Source organism: Trachurus trachurus (genome assembly GCF_905171665.1).
Source record: "Trachurus trachurus genome assembly, chromosome: 14".
Classification (NCBI taxonomy): Eukaryota; Metazoa; Chordata; class Actinopteri; order Carangiformes; family Carangidae; genus Trachurus; species Trachurus trachurus.
This window is the reverse complement of record NC_139903.1, coordinates 23,857,406-23,874,879: the sequence shown is the minus strand read 5'-3', so window position 1 is coordinate 23,874,879 and position 17,474 is coordinate 23,857,406. Positions and strand designations below refer to the sequence as shown.

At 43.6% G+C, this 17,474-nt stretch overlaps 1 protein-coding gene across 1 annotated transcript in view; it reads left to right on the top strand.

The window, feature by feature from the left end:
- Positions 1 to 17,474, top strand: part of LOC310997512 (rho guanine nucleotide exchange factor TIAM1-like) — a 56,875-nt gene that overhangs the window by 29,671 nt on the left and 9,730 nt on the right. The window contains exons 10-17 of the mRNA XM_083987230.1: positions 936 to 1,082; positions 1,299 to 1,373; positions 4,163 to 4,333; positions 5,422 to 5,526; positions 6,460 to 6,541; positions 6,827 to 6,913; positions 9,273 to 9,488; positions 10,971 to 11,104. Coding sequence (XP_083843356.1) covers positions 936 to 1,082; positions 1,299 to 1,373; positions 4,163 to 4,333; positions 5,422 to 5,526; positions 6,460 to 6,541; positions 6,827 to 6,913; positions 9,273 to 9,488; positions 10,971 to 11,104 — 1,017 coding nt within the window. The remainder of the gene's footprint in view (positions 1 to 935; positions 1,083 to 1,298; positions 1,374 to 4,162; positions 4,334 to 5,421; positions 5,527 to 6,459; positions 6,542 to 6,826; positions 6,914 to 9,272; positions 9,489 to 10,970; positions 11,105 to 17,474) is intronic.

Sequence of the window (17,474 nt, the reverse complement as noted above, 5' to 3'; positions counted from 1 at the left end):
GGTGTTTTAATCATAATTTTTAAAGAGAATAATAATTAGTTTTTTATCAGTAATTTTTTTAATCAATTACTGGACATTTCATGCGACCTCATTTGAATTCCAGGCGACCCCACATGGGGTCCCGACCCCAAGGTTGAAAAACACTGCCTTCATGTCTTTTTCTTTCTCCTCTTACACTCTACCACCATTCCAACCATTCATCAGTGTTATTATCCGCATTCAAAGGAGACATCGTAGTAAAACAGACCGTATATAGGCCTCATGCATGCAGCTTACATAAGAGCAGTCTAAGAAGACAGTTTGACCTATTATGTTTGAAGCGTGTGCATCTCATGAGCAGCGACTGCCAGGAGACCAATGAGCACATTACTTCAGTATGCGCTTGTGTGTGCACACATACATGTACATCAAAGCATGTATTCATGTACCATATAGTGAGTCAGAGCTGCTCATAGCCCAGTAAGTTCAATGTGAATTAACCCAGAAATGCCAAGAGTGGTTTCTCTATGCATGTGTAGTAGGTCACTGAGGGAGATGAGAGGTTGAAAGGGCTCAGTGTGTGACATTAGCCTATACTGGGGGGATGAAAATGTGAGATTTTTATGTGTCGGTGGGTTTCCATGCCTCCGTGTGCATTAATAACCATGAATGCAAGGAATGACTCGTAGTACAGACAGCCAGACGCTGCTGTGAGTGAATTGTGAACATAGTCTCCCAGTCCATTTATGTTTTCTTAGACAGTTGATCAGCCACTCACCAATCTAATGAGAACCTTCTTAGGAATGATCAGGTCTCTTAGTAAAATAAGTGCTTTAAAGGGGATTTGTTGTAACTGAAAAAAAAATACCTCCAGGTAAAACTGTCTATTTCAGTTTGTATATGACCCTAAATTAGCATGTCAGCCAGTTGAGGTTAAAATATTTTCTTTCTCACAGGTGTCGGCCCGGACAGAGAGCAGCATCCGGAGGCGGAACCAGGCCATGCCTCGTACCTTCAGCAAACGCAGAAGCCGGTTCTCTTCCCTCTGGGGGCTGGACACAACCTCCAAGAGGAAGACCAAGGGACATCCCTCCATCAACCAGGTCTCCATAGTGACACATCCTTACTACAAGTGTTTAATTGACTTTAAAGCTTTTGGTATTTGACGTGATAAAACTTTGAGTGTAATGCAGGTTTGAAATAAGGATATATGTTACAGTAAGTGTTGATGAGAGAGTTCCTTCCAGGTGTAAATGTAATAAGTGCTCTGTGACGTATTCAGATGCAGCTGCAATGTGCTGTTCTCTTTGTGGTTGCAGGTGTTTGTTGATGGGATGGAGCCTGTGAGAAAGCCCTTGGAGCGCATGTTTGAAGACTCTGCCAGTGAGAAATCTGTAAGAGCTCCGCCACCTTTACTTCACAAGTAGATAATAAAAAACACACCTTTATATTTAGGACCATGATTATGTCCATTAGTGTCATTTTATATGATCCTCATAACTCTCTCATGAAGACTCATCTTTGTCGGTGTAACATAAAATGGGCCTGAACTTGTCTCAGTTTCCGCTGTTATTGTTTCCCGTCCTGCAGCCAAACCAACATGACAAAGGCCACAACAGACAGTGAATGTTTCTATCTCTACAGTAATAATCTTCCTAAGGCTGAGCGCTGAATTCCTCCTCCTTCTCTTAGTTTGGCATTCACTTCACAGACCCAGAGCTCATGTAGCTTTAGGCTAATTCCTTGTCATTGTTTGCCTTTCTCATAAGCCAGCATAAAAAATCACTGGGTCATCTGATGAACCTTTGTTCTTGTATAATGGGTTACGGGCTTCTTAAGACCCTGAGGCCAGCAGCATCGCTGGATTTTCCACCTCTTTTCACTTTACTAAGATCCTTTTGGTGCTCTGGCTCTTCATTTGGCGGGTTATCCTTGGGGGGAAGCACAAAATATCCCTGCACACGTCCGCTTCAGTGAGCATTTGAGGTAATTTCCAATCTCCTGTTTTAATGTTTCCTGACATCCACTTCTCTCCTCAATGAGGAGTGATTGGAAAGATTTGCAGACTTATGAAACATTAAAAGCAGCAGAACATTTTCTTTCGGTGTCATCAGATGATTCTTGTATTTATTTTTTATTGATGCAGCGAACAACTTTTTAAAAATAATCTTTAGCAGCTGTTTCTACTGCGTCAGCCGACAAATGATTTGCTTGGAATATCTCTGTAGGATAAACTTGGATCTGCAGTCTCTCTGTCTTTATTAGAATAAAATGCCATTATTCTTCCTCCATTCTCGTCCTCTACCATCCTTTTAGTCTTTCAAACACCATTTCCAGATCAGTCTTGACAGATTCCCATTTTTTCCTTTCACTTGCTCCAGGCTATTCTGACTCCATCAGCATCATAGGCCATCGACTGGAGGGATATTTCTGTCTGCTAATCCCTCTGAGACAAATTTGATCTGATATGTTCAGATCATTAGCTTTCTGATGTTTCAACAAATTATGCAGACATTTTGCTACCAAAGGACCTGGCAGCTTCTCACCATCTGTGCTCCCTTGTATCTGTCCTATTGACCACATTTTAAAAAACAATTGCAAATGATGAATAATATCTGTAGAAATAGATCTAAGAAATATTTACGGCCACCGTCGGAATAAAGGATTTCCAGTTAGCGCCTCGCACACACACCGCAGCCTGATGAATTTATATGAACTGTAAGGGAAAATGTCCAATTACCCATGGGTTGTGGCAAGGACAAGCATGCCAGCTCCATATTTCATGAGAAGTGGTAGCAGGAAGCAGAGACGAGGGGGAGAGGGAATACAGGCCTCTGTCTGAACTCAGCAGATAGGAGCAAACTTAACTAGCACAAACCCACTCAGACTGTGGAAGCCCCCAGTGGCACCATGGGAGATTGATTTCCTTCCACCCACATCCAACTTTTCAGCTGGCAGTGTGGGTATGAGGGTTACAATAATGAAATTGCGCAAACACCTCAGTTTCATATATTACTATCAGATGATTTCAATTAGCATCTCCAACAAGATTGGTCCCAAATGTTTGTCTCATCTGATGGACTTTTCCAGTTTAAATTCTCCTTTTGTTTGTTCGGGGGAATCCCACTGATGTCGATAAAGGGGGGGAGCAGGAGAGAGGGAGAGAGATGCCTCTGCTGCACCCCCCAGCAGAGGCATCCAGGATGGGCAGGAGGGGAGCCAGATGGTGCTAAGCAGAGCTGGGGAGTTGAGGGAGTTGGGGGAGGTACTAGCTACGGGCCCCCCGGTCTGTTGTCTGACAGAGAAAATATAAATGTGTGTTTTTCAATATAGTCATGTGTCTTCATTTGGTTTTCATCTCCACATAATGTGTCAGTGCGCACACATATGTGCTTTTGCATCTCTGTTCCTCTGGTTCACTTTATGTCTGTCCAACAAACACACACACACACACACACACACATACACAGCCAAGTCTAAATTCATTTAAACACGGACCACTGGGCCAGATTGTTAACTGTCAGCAGATTGTGTGGCGTGAATGGAGGAACGGGGGGAGGAGGAGGGAGGGAGGGAGATGATGGAGTGATGTACAGATAGAGTGGAAGGGCCACCAGAAGGAGAGGCAATGATTAGTGTGTGTGTGTGTGCGACGGAGGAATGAAAGAATAAATGTGGATGCTGCTACTTGATAGGAGGTGATAAGGTATCAGTGACAGACAGTGTGAGGTCGAATAGAAGAGGGAGCGAGTGAAGGGAGGAGAGAGGCCGGCGTAGAGCTGCCAGATTGTCGGAGGTCAGACTGACGGGCTTAAAGGTTACGGGCTGCACTTTGAACACAACACACACACACGCACATGCTTGAAGATACAAGTGCGCACACACACACGAGCGTCACCCGAGCCCACACAGGGTGGCGATGGTACAGAGAGACTCTCATCAACACGGATGAATTAGATTTTGTAATCAGATCTCCTGCTGCTTTCAGGGCCACCGCCACTCTCCCTCACATTAGTCTCATCAGGCCAAGCAAATCTGGTTTCTTTTGAGAGCGAGGGAATAAATCATGATGAATCGAGGAGGGGGGGGGGGGGATCTAGAAGTGGATAATAGAATATTTTTTCTCTGAGCACAAAGGCTAACATTCAATATCTGTGTGTGTGTGTGTGTGTTGTATTTTCAGAAGGAGAGAGAGGGCTCTGAGAAGAGTCTCCCTCAGCAGAATGCAGACAGTGACATTTGGGTCCCTGATTACCTGACTCCATCCTGGGTGTGTCTGCCCAACAACCAGCCCGTCCTGGCCATCATACAGCCCGGGGAGACGGCGCTGGAAGTCCTGAGCGCCGTCTGCAAGGTGAGCCGCTTCTGACAAATGTTACATTCCAGGACATCATTCATTAGCTACATGTCTGTTAACTGTGAGGTTGGAGTACACGCTGAACAATACATTTGAGTGATAATTACCTGAACATGATACATGATTCCAGGTGACAGGTGACATACAGTTTGCATATACTGTACACACAGCTAAAAGTGGCGGTTGTCGAGCTTCATAATAATTCATCTTAACGGGTTTGTCAGACACATGCAATCATTAAGGAATGAGTTTCGTAATGTATGCACAGCTAAGAGAAGTTTAGAATACTATAAGTGATTATATAAGGGCAGCGGCATCTTACTATTATTTGCGACTAGAAAATAATTAAGAGACAACTTTTTAAAATTCAGTGCAAGGTAAGTGGAAAACAACGTGGATGATTAGATGCAGAGGTGATTATGTCAATACTTGAGTTGTAGACTGACATTGCGAGTGGATGTGTGGATGCTCTTAGATTGACAGCGTCACAGATCTGTTATTTGTAATTCCCATAACCTTTATATATAATATACACCGCATATTACTGTCACACGCAATTTGTCCTTCCCCTTCATCTCATCTCCTCTTCTCTCTAATTAGTCTCAGCCAGAGATGCACTAGAATCATAATGCCTAATGATACGTATATACGTTCCACCCAAGGGTCTGTTGCCAAACACGTAAAGCTGATCGACGTGTGTGTGGGCGTCCGTCTGCACGCATGCCATAAACATGTCGCGAGGAACTGGAGCGTCTAATGCATGACCCCCTCTGTGATGCATATATTCAGATATATGTGGATTTACATACATTACATGATTTCAAACATACATATCTGTGTGAATTTGTCAGTGGATGTCATAAGCTTTAGAGTGTGTGGCAGCGGTGAAGAAAATTGTGTTTTGATAGTTGAATTTGAAATTTTCACAGGGAGCAATAATCATAAGGTCAAGGTTTAATGGCAGTGATTAAAGTGATTATGTCTCTTATTTGGAAAGCAGCATGTCAATTTTAGCAGTTTCCTCTGTTAAAATACAATATTTTTAAATATTTTTCCTCATTTGTTTCCTGTTTTTTTTCCTACAGACTCATAAGATAGACCCATCCAACCACTACCTGTGTTTGAAAGTGTGGGTTGACAACCAGATGCTCTTCTTTGTTCCCAAGCTGGAAGACGACATCTCTGATCTGGTGAGGAAACACACACTGAAGGTCCTCCTAATGGAATGCACACTTCGAACAAAGATTTATCATTGTGTGTGTGTGTGTGTGTGTTTTTAAGTTTTCAGTCTCAGCTGAGACATAATGTCCCATTTGGATTTGGAGAGGGAGGGGGGGTTCACCTAATTACTGTTAATTTCTGTCTCACTTCTTGCAGATATGGCTGCAAGCTTGTGCATGTTTTATGGCTTGGTTGCGGATTTCATTTGAAATGCATACAAAATTCCCAGGATGCACAAGAAGCACCATAGCATTCGCTATAAATTATGCAAAATAATCTTCAGACTATATTGTGTGTTCACCGTGAACCGCACACATTTGTGTTTGTGTGCGACTGTGTTTGTCATTTTTTTGGACTGTTCATATAGACAATCGCTCATTGAAAAAGACCTCACCTCCACATTAATCAGTCACTGTAAACCCCAAAACGAATCCTCTGTGTGACGGTGCTTTGTAGGTGAGACACTGATCTCTGTCTCAAAGCACAATCATTGTGTAACTCGCTATTTTCCTCAAGAGCTCTTTTATCTTGCTGCTTTGATCACTGACTCTTGTCACCCTCTTTCATCCTTAGTCTATGATATTACATTATTATTTCTCCACAGTGCAGCACATTGCACACTGCAGACTTCTGTTCCTGTCTGTTGCTTCATACACACAGCTGTGTCCATGCTCTCGCCCACCATGAGGTCGGCCCGCCGTCTGAGCACCCACTCACTTTACAGACTTGACCTGAATGTTGACCCCACAACCTTGAAATGCAATTGCTCCGTTAAGGAGCTTGAATAATACATGAATCTATCTGTTCTTTATTAAGAGCCGAGACCTTGACCTTCTTTGTCCGACAACACTCTTATCCTTCCATTTTTCTGACAATAAAACATGATCCTCTTTTGTTTGCAGCTCTACAAAGAGATTGAGATTTGTCGCAAAGTGACCAAGGTGATCCAGTTTGACAACGCCGAGTCCTGCGCCATCGGATACGGTACGCTTGTCGCTGGCATTAGCCCTTTTTGAACCAGATAGACTCAGTTCCTGTCATACTTTTTAAAGTGTGTATCAAATTGATTTCATAGAGGACTTCATTGAGTCATGCTTTGTTAATGACTGAAGGGCTGTGACCCAGTGTGAGCGCATTTTGTCTTAAGTGGATCTAATCGCTCAGCAGTTATGCTGCAGCAGTGCACACTGTCAAATGTCGACATTTCAAAGAGGACTGGAAGAATTAATGACTGAATCTCTTTCCTTGTCTAATTATCTGTGTCTGTAGGTTTTTCTGTGGCCGTTATAGACGAGGACGGGACACAGCAGCTGCATATCACTGAAGTGAAAGCGGGGGGACTGGCAGCAGCCAACGGTACATATTTCTTTCTTTAATAGCGAACAGAACATGAAGTGTGTCATGTACTATACAAAACAAAAAAATCCTGGACGGTTACAGGAGTTGAATCTGAGTGAAGTTATAACAGGCGACATGTAAAAAGAAGGTGAAAACTTGTATCTACAGTTATTTCTGACTTGATTTGACATTGCACACATACCACCCAAGCAGCTGACATGTCAAACACCTGATCCCACATGACCCCACACGAAACAATAAGCCAGCACAGCTAAAAAGTCTTCTGTTTGAAAGAGAAAACATGAGGAAATAGAAAACACACTTCATCCGTCTAGAAAGGTGTTGTCTCGCAGGTCGAAAGAAAAAAGGGTGAAGCTCTGACTCAAAGGGCTGATCGACTCTTTATATTTTAAATTCTATGGCTCTCGTCTTTCAGGATTTACAGGGCTATCAACATCAACATGGAAATGTAGTTGAGAAAGATAATTTGCCGCCAGTGAAGGCTTCAAATGCCATCACATACAGTATGTCAAAGACATGATATGAACCAGCAAGTGCAAAATAAAAAATGAAGTGAAAATCCACAGTTATGAACCTTGTGGGTGCTGGTCAGTACATCTAAAGAGATTTTTTAGTCTCAGACTGTGAACTCCGACGATTGCTAGCTTTTTTTTTTTAAATTGTGATATTTTTTTCCCTCCTGGGAGCAAAGAAGAAAAACTGCATTCCTTTGTCTGCATCTGACCTCTGTCTGAACAGCCAGGTGTAGAGAGCAGCTCCCATTCGCTGCTCCCTGTCTTATAACACAGTGAGGGATCTAATGGGTTTGAGAAACACACGGCAGCTCTGTAGATACCACACTAATGTATAGAAAATAACAAACCCACATTATTGTGCCCCCAGGGTCAGACCAAGGTTACTCAAGTGTGAGATTATGTCCTCCAGTGTATCAGCCATCTAAAAGCTGCTAGTTTAGCAGGCTGCCAGCAGCCAGAGGAGAGGACTGTACTGACTCTCCACCTCTATAGGCCAGCAGAGATGGAAAAAGCTTGTGGCATCCAGACAACACAATGCATCGTTTTGGAACATTACACTATATTTTTTTGCTGAATCATAGAATTAGATATGTCAGGCGTGACATTAGTAGGCCCGTGTGTGTGTGTGTGTGTGTGTGTGCTGGGATGAGCCTGTGTGTGTGCACGTGTTTTTACTATAAGAGAGAGGAGAATGAATGGGGAGTGAAAGAGATCACGCTTTGATTTCTGCAGGGTGTATGCAGAAACCAGGCCAGCGCTGGACAAGGAGCCCCCAAAGGGTCTTTTCGCAATCTCTTTTTTCTCTTTCTCACTGTAGACCCTCATCCCCCTCCCCCCTATACACACACACACACACACACACACAGCAATATATGGCCAGAGGGGTTATCTCTCTCTCTCTCTCTCTGTCCAATAAAGACTCTGCTACAGCTGACATTTCACATCCCAGACAACTAGGTCATAACTTTGGGCTATATGTGTGCCTTGTGTATGTGCCTGCATGTGTCTGTTTATAGCAGTGCATTATGAAAGCCCTATCACTGCCGTTTGTATTACTGTAGTCCATATATAAAACAAGGCTAAAGTCTGAAGACAGGCTAACAAGGAGCTATGTGCTCATGTGTGACTGTGTTAACAGGACCGAACCCCCTTTGTCTTACTTAATATCTGAGACTGCCGTCAGATATCGCAAACAGCTGTCACAGCCAATCAGGTTTATTGGGTGAGGTTGGCTGCTAATTGGTCGGCTGATTGAGCGCTAATTCTCAATTAACGGAGCTGGGCACAGGTGGTCGAGGGGAGGGGCTAAAGAGAAACAGCCTGAAGCAGTGTGCTTTCTTTTCCATACATGCATAGTGCCACAGAGTCTATATGGACTTGCACTTATATACATGATGACAGGACAGGAATAGACATGCATTGCACCCTCCTTCTTAAACCCATCCAGTCTTGTTAAATCAGTATTAGCCTAAAGCGAAACAAGCATAGAAGGATGAATTTTTAATGTATTGGAACACATTAGAGTCCCAACAGGATGAGCCTCAGAGCTGCTGTTAAGGGCTGTGGCGCTAAAGTTTTGTTTCTGTTGATCATTTGTACACATTAGCGCTCTTGAGTTGATGGCGTACAGAAAAGCTTCTCTGTTGGGTGGCGCTTTGTTGTTTGGTAATGGCCTGACAGATAATCCTCTCTCTTTAGTGTGTGTTGCTTTTACAATCTCAGCCTTTTTTTCTCTTCTGGGGGTGTGTATGTCTGCGAAACGAAGCCACTTTAAAAGGATACAATTGCATCCAAGCACAAGCTGAATTTTGACGTTGTTTTGTTGTTTCGCTGTCTGCCAGGTTTGAAAGCGGGGGATGAGATCCTGTTGCTGAACGGTAAACCCGCCTCTGCCCTCCAAATGGACGACATGAGGGCTGCGTTTGTAAACCAAGCGCTGACCTTGAGCGTCAGCACCCTTCCCCAGCTGGACCCCCGGGTGCTGTGCTCCCAGCCGCCGCCGCGGCGCTCCGACGCAGAGCACGACCCAGCCACAGACATCTTCTCCCAGAACCAGGGTAAAGCTTCCTGTTCTGTGTGTTGTTGTGTCTGTTCAGTTTTACACAAAGCTAGTTTGACCAGATGATGTATACAAACAGTGTCCTCTAGTGACAAATCTATGTCAGTTTCAAACTATAACTTATCAAATCAGTTAAAGGAGTGGAGAGTGAAGCTTCTACTGATTACTCTGACAACAACTTACTTCAGGGTTGACATGGGGGGATTTGACCTTTTTGGGGTCACAGGAATCAGTCCAGTCAAAGTCAATAAGTGCTCAATGTTTTTTTGTTTTTTTTACTGGAGTTAAAATCAGATGAGCATGATCTGAATGTGAAATTGCACAGTGCTTCTTCGTTGTCCTTTTGATTTGTTGCCTCCGCTCCGGCAACAGCCAGAATCAGAGCCTTATTGTTTTTGGGTCGTCCATCCACACGGTGTCTCAGTAACACCTTGATGGAGCTAGAACTCAAGGATGAACTGATTCGATTTTGAGGGTGAATGGTCAAGGGTGTAGTGATCTTAAAAACATGTTTTTTTGCCTTGTGAATCACTGTAACACCTTGAGGGGATTTCTTTAAATTTGTTTAAATTTGGACTCAAGGGCAAATTGATTAGATTTTGTTCAAAGGCCATGCTGACCTCAGAAAACACTTTTTTTTAGCCACTGACCAAACTTCACACAGTAATTATGAGCAAATTCCACAGAATTGGTTCATGTTTTATTCTGGATTAACAGGGACATTACCTGGAACTAGCCAGAGTAGCACGAGAGAATAATTCTAGTTATTCATGTTTTTCGTCTTTTTATGATTGTGCGGCCTCTAAACCCTTGAGTTTGTGTTGCACAAAAAAAAAGAATACAGCTTTGTGATGCGTCTCTTTAAGCAGAGGGTGAATGGGGTGATCTGCTAATTATGCATGGATGCTGTCTGATAACTAACCTGCAGGCAGCCGCCAGCTTTCCTCTGACCTGCTCTTTTTTTTTCTTTTTTTTTTATCTGAGCAAGGGCACCATTTGTATTCCTTCTAAACTGGGGGATGCAGTGCACAAGCTTGACAAGCTGGCATTGTTTATACAGGGACTATGAATATTAATATGAATCCTTCAGCGGCGTGGAGCTGTCATCGTGTAGGATGCGCCATACGCAAAGGGTCAGACGGGGAGTAAAAACACTTCAGCAGACAGATGGAGGTTATCGATGATATCATGCTTAAGAGGGGACGGGCTTTACACAGGAGGCCTTTCAACATCGGGAAGACAATAAACTAGATGTGGCCGGCATAATAACCAATTTCACTATACAATCATGTCTTAATAAGAAACATAAAGGGCGATAGGGATGTTTTTATTCATGTCATGTCTATATCACACATACCATGGTGCCTAGAGAATCAAACAGGGATGAGATATAGGTTTGTAATTGAGTATTAGAGAGAGAGCGACTGTGTATATACACTTCCTCCCTTGTGATCCCTGTCCTCTGTCTACGTCTCTGTAGAGGACATCCTGGACGAGGTGTCGGGGTTGACAGTGGAGAGCGCAGATGACACTTTGGAGGAAGGACCTCGGCTGACCCCGCAGAGCCCCGCAGATCATCAGGACGACAAAACCTGCGCAGGGACCGGACAAAAGGTAGGACGTGACATTTTCAAGCCACAGCTTTTGATACGTACATGTATAGACACTAAGCCAGACATACAGACACATACATACATATAACAGAGCAGGGGATCAACAGTCTGGTTGCACAAAGGTTAGGGTATCGCACACACCCCGTCTGATTATATTGTTGCACACAAAGACAGAAACCAGCAGCAAGTATCTGTTTGTGTGTAGGTGTGTGAGAGACACCTGTGGATCAGTGCTGCTGTTTGAAGAAGCTGATTAGCAGCGTTGTTGTGTTGCCATCTCTCGGCTTGTCGGTGTCATCGTGAGTTCACTTCTGATCTCAGATCCGTCAGAAAAGACTGACAGAAACGCTGATACAGCAGATCAACGGTGGGATTCATACTGGGTGTATGTCTGAACAAATGCTGAGAGTCCATGAGTTTATAGGAACATAGAAACCCAGTGACAGATGTTTCTGTCGCTCCTGTGAGCATTTTGTTTGTAGCACGTTGCCAAAAAGGGACAAGAGAGTGACAAGCTGCTGTTATTTTTGTTCCATTTTTGTTTGTAAATTCAAATCCAGCCCTGTTCGTGCAGGAAGTTTGTCATTTCTGTTGAGATCTATGAAGTAACTGTGGCTGAACTAAATCATATTCCTACATAAATAACAGATTAGTCGGTGCTGACAAAGTAGCATGACTGTGGTGCAATGTGTGCAATTAGTAGCACTAGTGTGTGTGTGTGTGTGTGTGTGTAGCTGTCGGGTCCCAGCACATGAACAGATGTGTGAGCACAGAGACGACAGACACACACAGACAGGTGAGTGAAAGAGTGAGTGAGCAGCATCATTTTTCTAATTAAGATGATGTCTGGTCTGATCAGGGCCGGCGTGGTGATCGCTGGGACTTGCCTCGCGCCAGCCTGTCTCCCTTGGTTACGGTTGTCACTTCCATTACCATGGCGATTGCCTGATAACCAGTAACCACCGGAAACATTTTTCTTTTTTCCCCCCCACACTGTACCCCCTCTGTCGATCGGCCTCAGACAGGAACAAAAGATGAGGAAGGGGAAGGGACAGCAGCGCCGTGCTCTTTCTTTTGATTTGTGTCAGTGAGCTTTTATTTTTCGAGGGGAGGACTAATGGGTGAGATCAGAGCCGGCTCCGGTCTAGACTCCGTCCTGTTGGACAGCGGTGGTTCTGTGACTCCAATGTGCCATTATTAGTTGGGAAGGAGGACGAGAGAAACCCTGACAGATCGGGTTGCCAGGGCGGCTGGAGAGAGATGAGAGGCCTGTTTAAGTCTGTTTCAGTGCACATGATGTGGAGGAGGGAAACATTTTAAAGTTTAGCACAGACTTCAAGTCAGCACAATAGCAGTACCGTCACCGTGTTTGTTCATTGATGAGGTGTAGATCTCATGCAGTCCCTTCGGAGACACAATAACAACAAGGATGTTGCTTTACCCTTGTCGGTGATGTTTCCCCCTGGTGATTAATGCTGAGCTTGTGCTTTTTTGGTTCATTATCAGTAGCTGCTGCATGTAAAAATTAAGGGGGAAATGAATCCTGGCAAATCAAGGCAATACGGGGAGAAAAGAAGCTCCGTGAGTCTATGATCTTCATCTCACCTTTCAGTCTCACGCCCCCTGCTCCAGTCTAACATGTGCTGTCTGATTTCTGCCCTAATTTCCATCTGCTGTCTATTTTTGCCTCCTTTATTCATCCTCCTCTCTCTCTGCCCCCTCTCTTTCCATGGTTTTTTGGGGATTTATCCTCATGTATTTTGTCTCATTCAAAGCAACAATGTGATCATGTCCTCAGACGCCACAGCTCTGTGTGTGTCTGTGTGTTTTTTTTTCTTTGTCCTTTCTGATCATCCTGTCTCCTTATCTGCCGTCCTTTGTTTTGGATGTTTTTTTTTCTCTTTTCTTTTCTTCTTTCCTGTCTTTCCAGTTTCCTTCTGACTTCCTGTCCTTCCTTACCCTCCTCTTCCTAAACCCCCTGCTGTTCATTATCATAAACAACATGAGGCTGCTGCTGGCTCTCAAACAGCTCCTGCTCCTTTAACTCTGCAGTCGGCTATGAGCCCTGACCTGAGTGTGAAGCGCTTGGAAGCTTCCTCTGTCAACAAAGACTGTCCAAAGTTGCCACAAAATCCCTGGATGCTTCCAAAGCCATGTAATTTCAGTTTTTTTCTTTAAAAAAAATCCTTTTTACCCCCTCCATGTTGATTACGGCTTTGTTTTCCCTGCTCCCCATATTGTGAGGAAGAGCTGAGGATCACGTCTTACCTCATTTCACCCAGAGCCCGCGGTTACATGGTGGCAAGTCTGAGGAAAAAGAGGCAAAGTGGGACAATTTTAATTATCCCCACATTCTAATTACTTCATTCTCCAGTGTTTCACATCATTTAGTGGAGATAAATGAGTGTCTGGCTAGCCGGAGGAAACGGGGAGGTTCATTATTTTAGACAAAGCACAGAGCCACCTCCTCAATATGATAAACCAACCAGAGAATAAAACAATGATTGCTCAGGATAAAACGGCGATAATGGAGATGACGGTGATTGCTAGTGTTCTCCGAGGTGTAGTCAGCCTCACTGACAAGTGCTGGTTATAATTTACAAACCTCTATCTGTTTGGCTTAGGGGCATTTGAAATGGAAAATACATTATTCAGTATGTGAAGGGTGCAGGGGGGGAAGTTTTCATCAAGGTTTGTTTTGATTGACTCCTGATGGTGTAATTCCACGTAAATGGTTCATTGCTTTGAATATAGTCACATTCAATACATAACCTATTTAATGCATGAATTGTTTTTAATGGAGGCAATCACTTTAAATACATAAATTCATCACTGTATATCTTTTTATCCTTAAAATGATTTTTCTTTAAACTGTCCTCTCAGTGGAGTTGTCTCTTCTCACTGTCCTGTACACACTACAGCTGTCCCAGTGGTTGCTGTCATTTGACAGTCTGCCACTGGAGGGAGCTCTGTGCTGATTAATGGGGCCTGCAACACAACAATAGTGTCTCTAACAAGAAGCAGGCAGCCAGGACAATATCTGTTTCAAGATTAATCAAGTGTGATTATCAGTTCTGATTGGAATATTTCATTAATCAGCCATGTCTCAATTCTTTGTTTTAATATATGATGATATGAACAACAGTTTAAATCCATAAAACTGGGTTTTGTAATGTTCTGTTATTAATGCTGGGAAGAAACGTGTGCTTTAAGGAAAGAAAGAAAGAAAGAAAGAAAGAAAGAAAGAAAGAAAGAAAGAAAGAAAGAAAGAAAAAAGCCTCATACTTGACGCTTTCTTTATCCTCATAACTTCCCAGAGCTGCAGGAAGGAGCCTGGAGACCACAGCTCGGCTGCTTAAAAGTCTGAATGTTCATACATAGCTTTGTGAAGACTGATGTCATAACATCATCATCCTTTCACTTCAGATTAAATGATTAAAGTCGCTCTCGCTCTCTCTGGCCTGCTCCCTCTGTCATGACGTATATCCCATCATTCCTCGTAGGGATTTATGGATTTGCATGTTTCCCTGATTTCAGATGAAACTCAACTTTTAAGACTCTCCCTCCCTCCCTCCCTCATCCCTCTGCATTCACTCACATGGACAAGTACATGCCTGCTCTCTCTGAGAAACAATGTCCAAGGTGGGATTAGACACATGCCATCAAAAAACTGCTGCACTTAATGTTCCCTGTGCATGTGTCTTATGTCCACGCGTCAAAATCACACCAAGTGTGCGTTAATGGTGTGTGTGTGATGTGTTTTCAGTATGCCAAGCATGTGGGTATGTGTAATCTCTGTTTATCCTGGCGCTCGCAGTGCATGGATGCAGCTGGTGGGGTGTGAGGGCAGGTTGGAGCTTGCAGCCACATCCCTCCCTCATGCCGCTCCTCCCTCTCTCTCTCTCTCTCTCTCTCTCTCTGTTCTGATGGGCGGGTCAGGGATGTAGTAGTGTTTAAAAAAAAAAAAAAAAAAGGTTCAGGATTTGTTCTCTGGGTTTAGTGAATGCGTCCTGGACTTACTAGAGAGAAGGTACTGCTGTCTGGGCTCTTCTATTCTGCCTGTGTCTAATTGTTTGTTTATGTGTTCTGTGCTAAGCTGTGATCTTGTTTTCACACGTCTGAGGTCAATGTGTTGAGTACTGTGTGTGTGTGTGCAGTAGGTCAGTGTGTGTGCACATATGCTCATTCGCTGCTAATTGATTTTGTAATTAACAAAGTAAAAGTCTTTTTTTTTTTTTATCAGTTTCGGCATCTGTCATTAAAACCAACACTTTGATTTAACAGAAGGTTATGGATCCTTCTTGAAAATAAAGATATTGTGTGTTGTTGAGTTAGATTTTAATCATAGTTTTTGTTTTCTTGCTCAGTGGGGCAGAAAACTGACTCTTTGTATTTAACATCTATCTTTTTTTTTCTTTCTTATCTTTGCTGTCAGATGTGCAAATCAGTTAGGATTAAGGCGCGGTCTTATCCCTGAATATTACATAACTCCTGTTTCTCAGGAATAACAAGTGTGCAGCAGGTGTCATATTGTCACTGGCACTGGACACAGGAGCTGCTTTTTAAAGTGAATTTCAGGCTTTAGATTGGAGCAATTATAGGAAATGAGACACTTGACACTGGATCTAATGTCTGCTATGACAACCATAATGAGATTGTTAGTGCACTGGGGACATTTCTCATTTTTCTGCGTGTGTTTTATTTCAGCTTGGTGTCCAGATTGTCCTCCCGTTTGATCTTGGCAATCATTCAGGAGCTGCATTGTGTTGCTGCACTGTTGGCACAGAGCTGACGCTCAGAGCGTTGCAGAGACTCGTTTTGAAACACGAGACCGAGCTCAAATACGTAATATTTACCTTTTGTGTAAAGAGACTGCGGGTCCTTCAAGTGTGGTGACATAAGTCTCTCTTAGCTGTGATGAGCCACAGAGAGAGAGAGAGAGAGAGTGGGGGGGGGCAGATGCCTGTTGTCTTTTCCTGTTGGGAATGTTTGGCTCTCACCACCCACTACTTCCTCACCTCCCAATCTCTCCTCCCTCCTTTTTTTTCTCCTCCCCCCCTTTTCTTCCATCTCTCACGAAGATGTGATGTTTGGTCTTGCTTTTTAATGTTGTGTTCTGCGCTGCTGCTGCTGCTGCTGCTGCTGCTGCTTCCAAACACCTGGACACGAGTGAGTCAGGCAACAAGGACAGAGAAGAGGGAGTGTAAACAGGGAGTTGACAGAGGAGGACGTAGAGGCAGTCAGGGGGGTAGAGAGAGAGAGAGAGAGGGAAAGAGAGGGAGAGGGAGACTGATTGGATAGACGCTGTAGGATAAGGTGACATGAGAGCGCTGTTGTTTATTGCAATCTGTTCAATCTGTGTAATGACCTATTTGTTCAGCAGTGTGAGAGTGAAATAGCAATAGCACTTCTGCACTTTCAGTCACTCCGGGTGGACAAGTTCAAACTCCACGGATCCTGCGCAGGTCGTAGATTTTTGAGAGGAAGGTTAAAGAAAAGAAAAAAAATACAAAAACCAAGTCTCAACTCTGGCGGCGAGTGTCTCGGAGGAATGGGAGCTACCTGGACGGGAATCAGCTGAACGTGGAGACGGACACCTGACTTGTTGCTGAGCTCGGGCCTGACCTGTCAGCATGTCAGCCTTTAGGAGGAGCAGGAACTACAAGCGCTCGACTGAATCCATCTATGATATGTTGCAGCTGGTGAGCGGCGCTGTCTGCGGTGTGAGTGCATGTGTGCGTGATGATGGCTCTTGTTGTGGATTTTGGTTTAGTGATTATGTCATGGTACCAGCAGCGCTGAGGTTAAAGGTGCAGTTCCCAGTGGAGCAACACACTCAGATTTGACTGTATCATATCAAGTCATGCTTATGATAATGACTTGACATGGGGAAAAAGCCCAAACATCACTTGTTAACTGAAAAGATGCTGAAAAAGTGGCTGAGCTGTAAGTATAAATGTTCATCATCTTGAATCTCATCTTTTTTTTTTTTAATCATAAAATACAATTAACATATGCACCAACCTTTTTCTGTATTGATGCATTAGTTCATTAGCATAGCATCTCTTCTTTAATTAATGGCGATGGTGGAGCGTTAATGCGGCCAATCTTCTCCATGCCATCCCTCTGCCTCCATCTCCATCTCCTGCTGTCATCTTCCTCTGCTCCATCTGTCACTAATTCCTCTGGCTGTCAAGGACAAGACCTCGTTTATAAGTGGCAAGACCGTTTACGCCGTTGTCCCGTATTGTTTTGTGTGTCGTTAATAGGAACACACAGTGGCAGGATCATCACACTGCTTTGATGATATTGATCGTAGCTTTATTTTCAGTTTGTCGATACTCTGTGTTAACCAGCAGCATGATGACTGT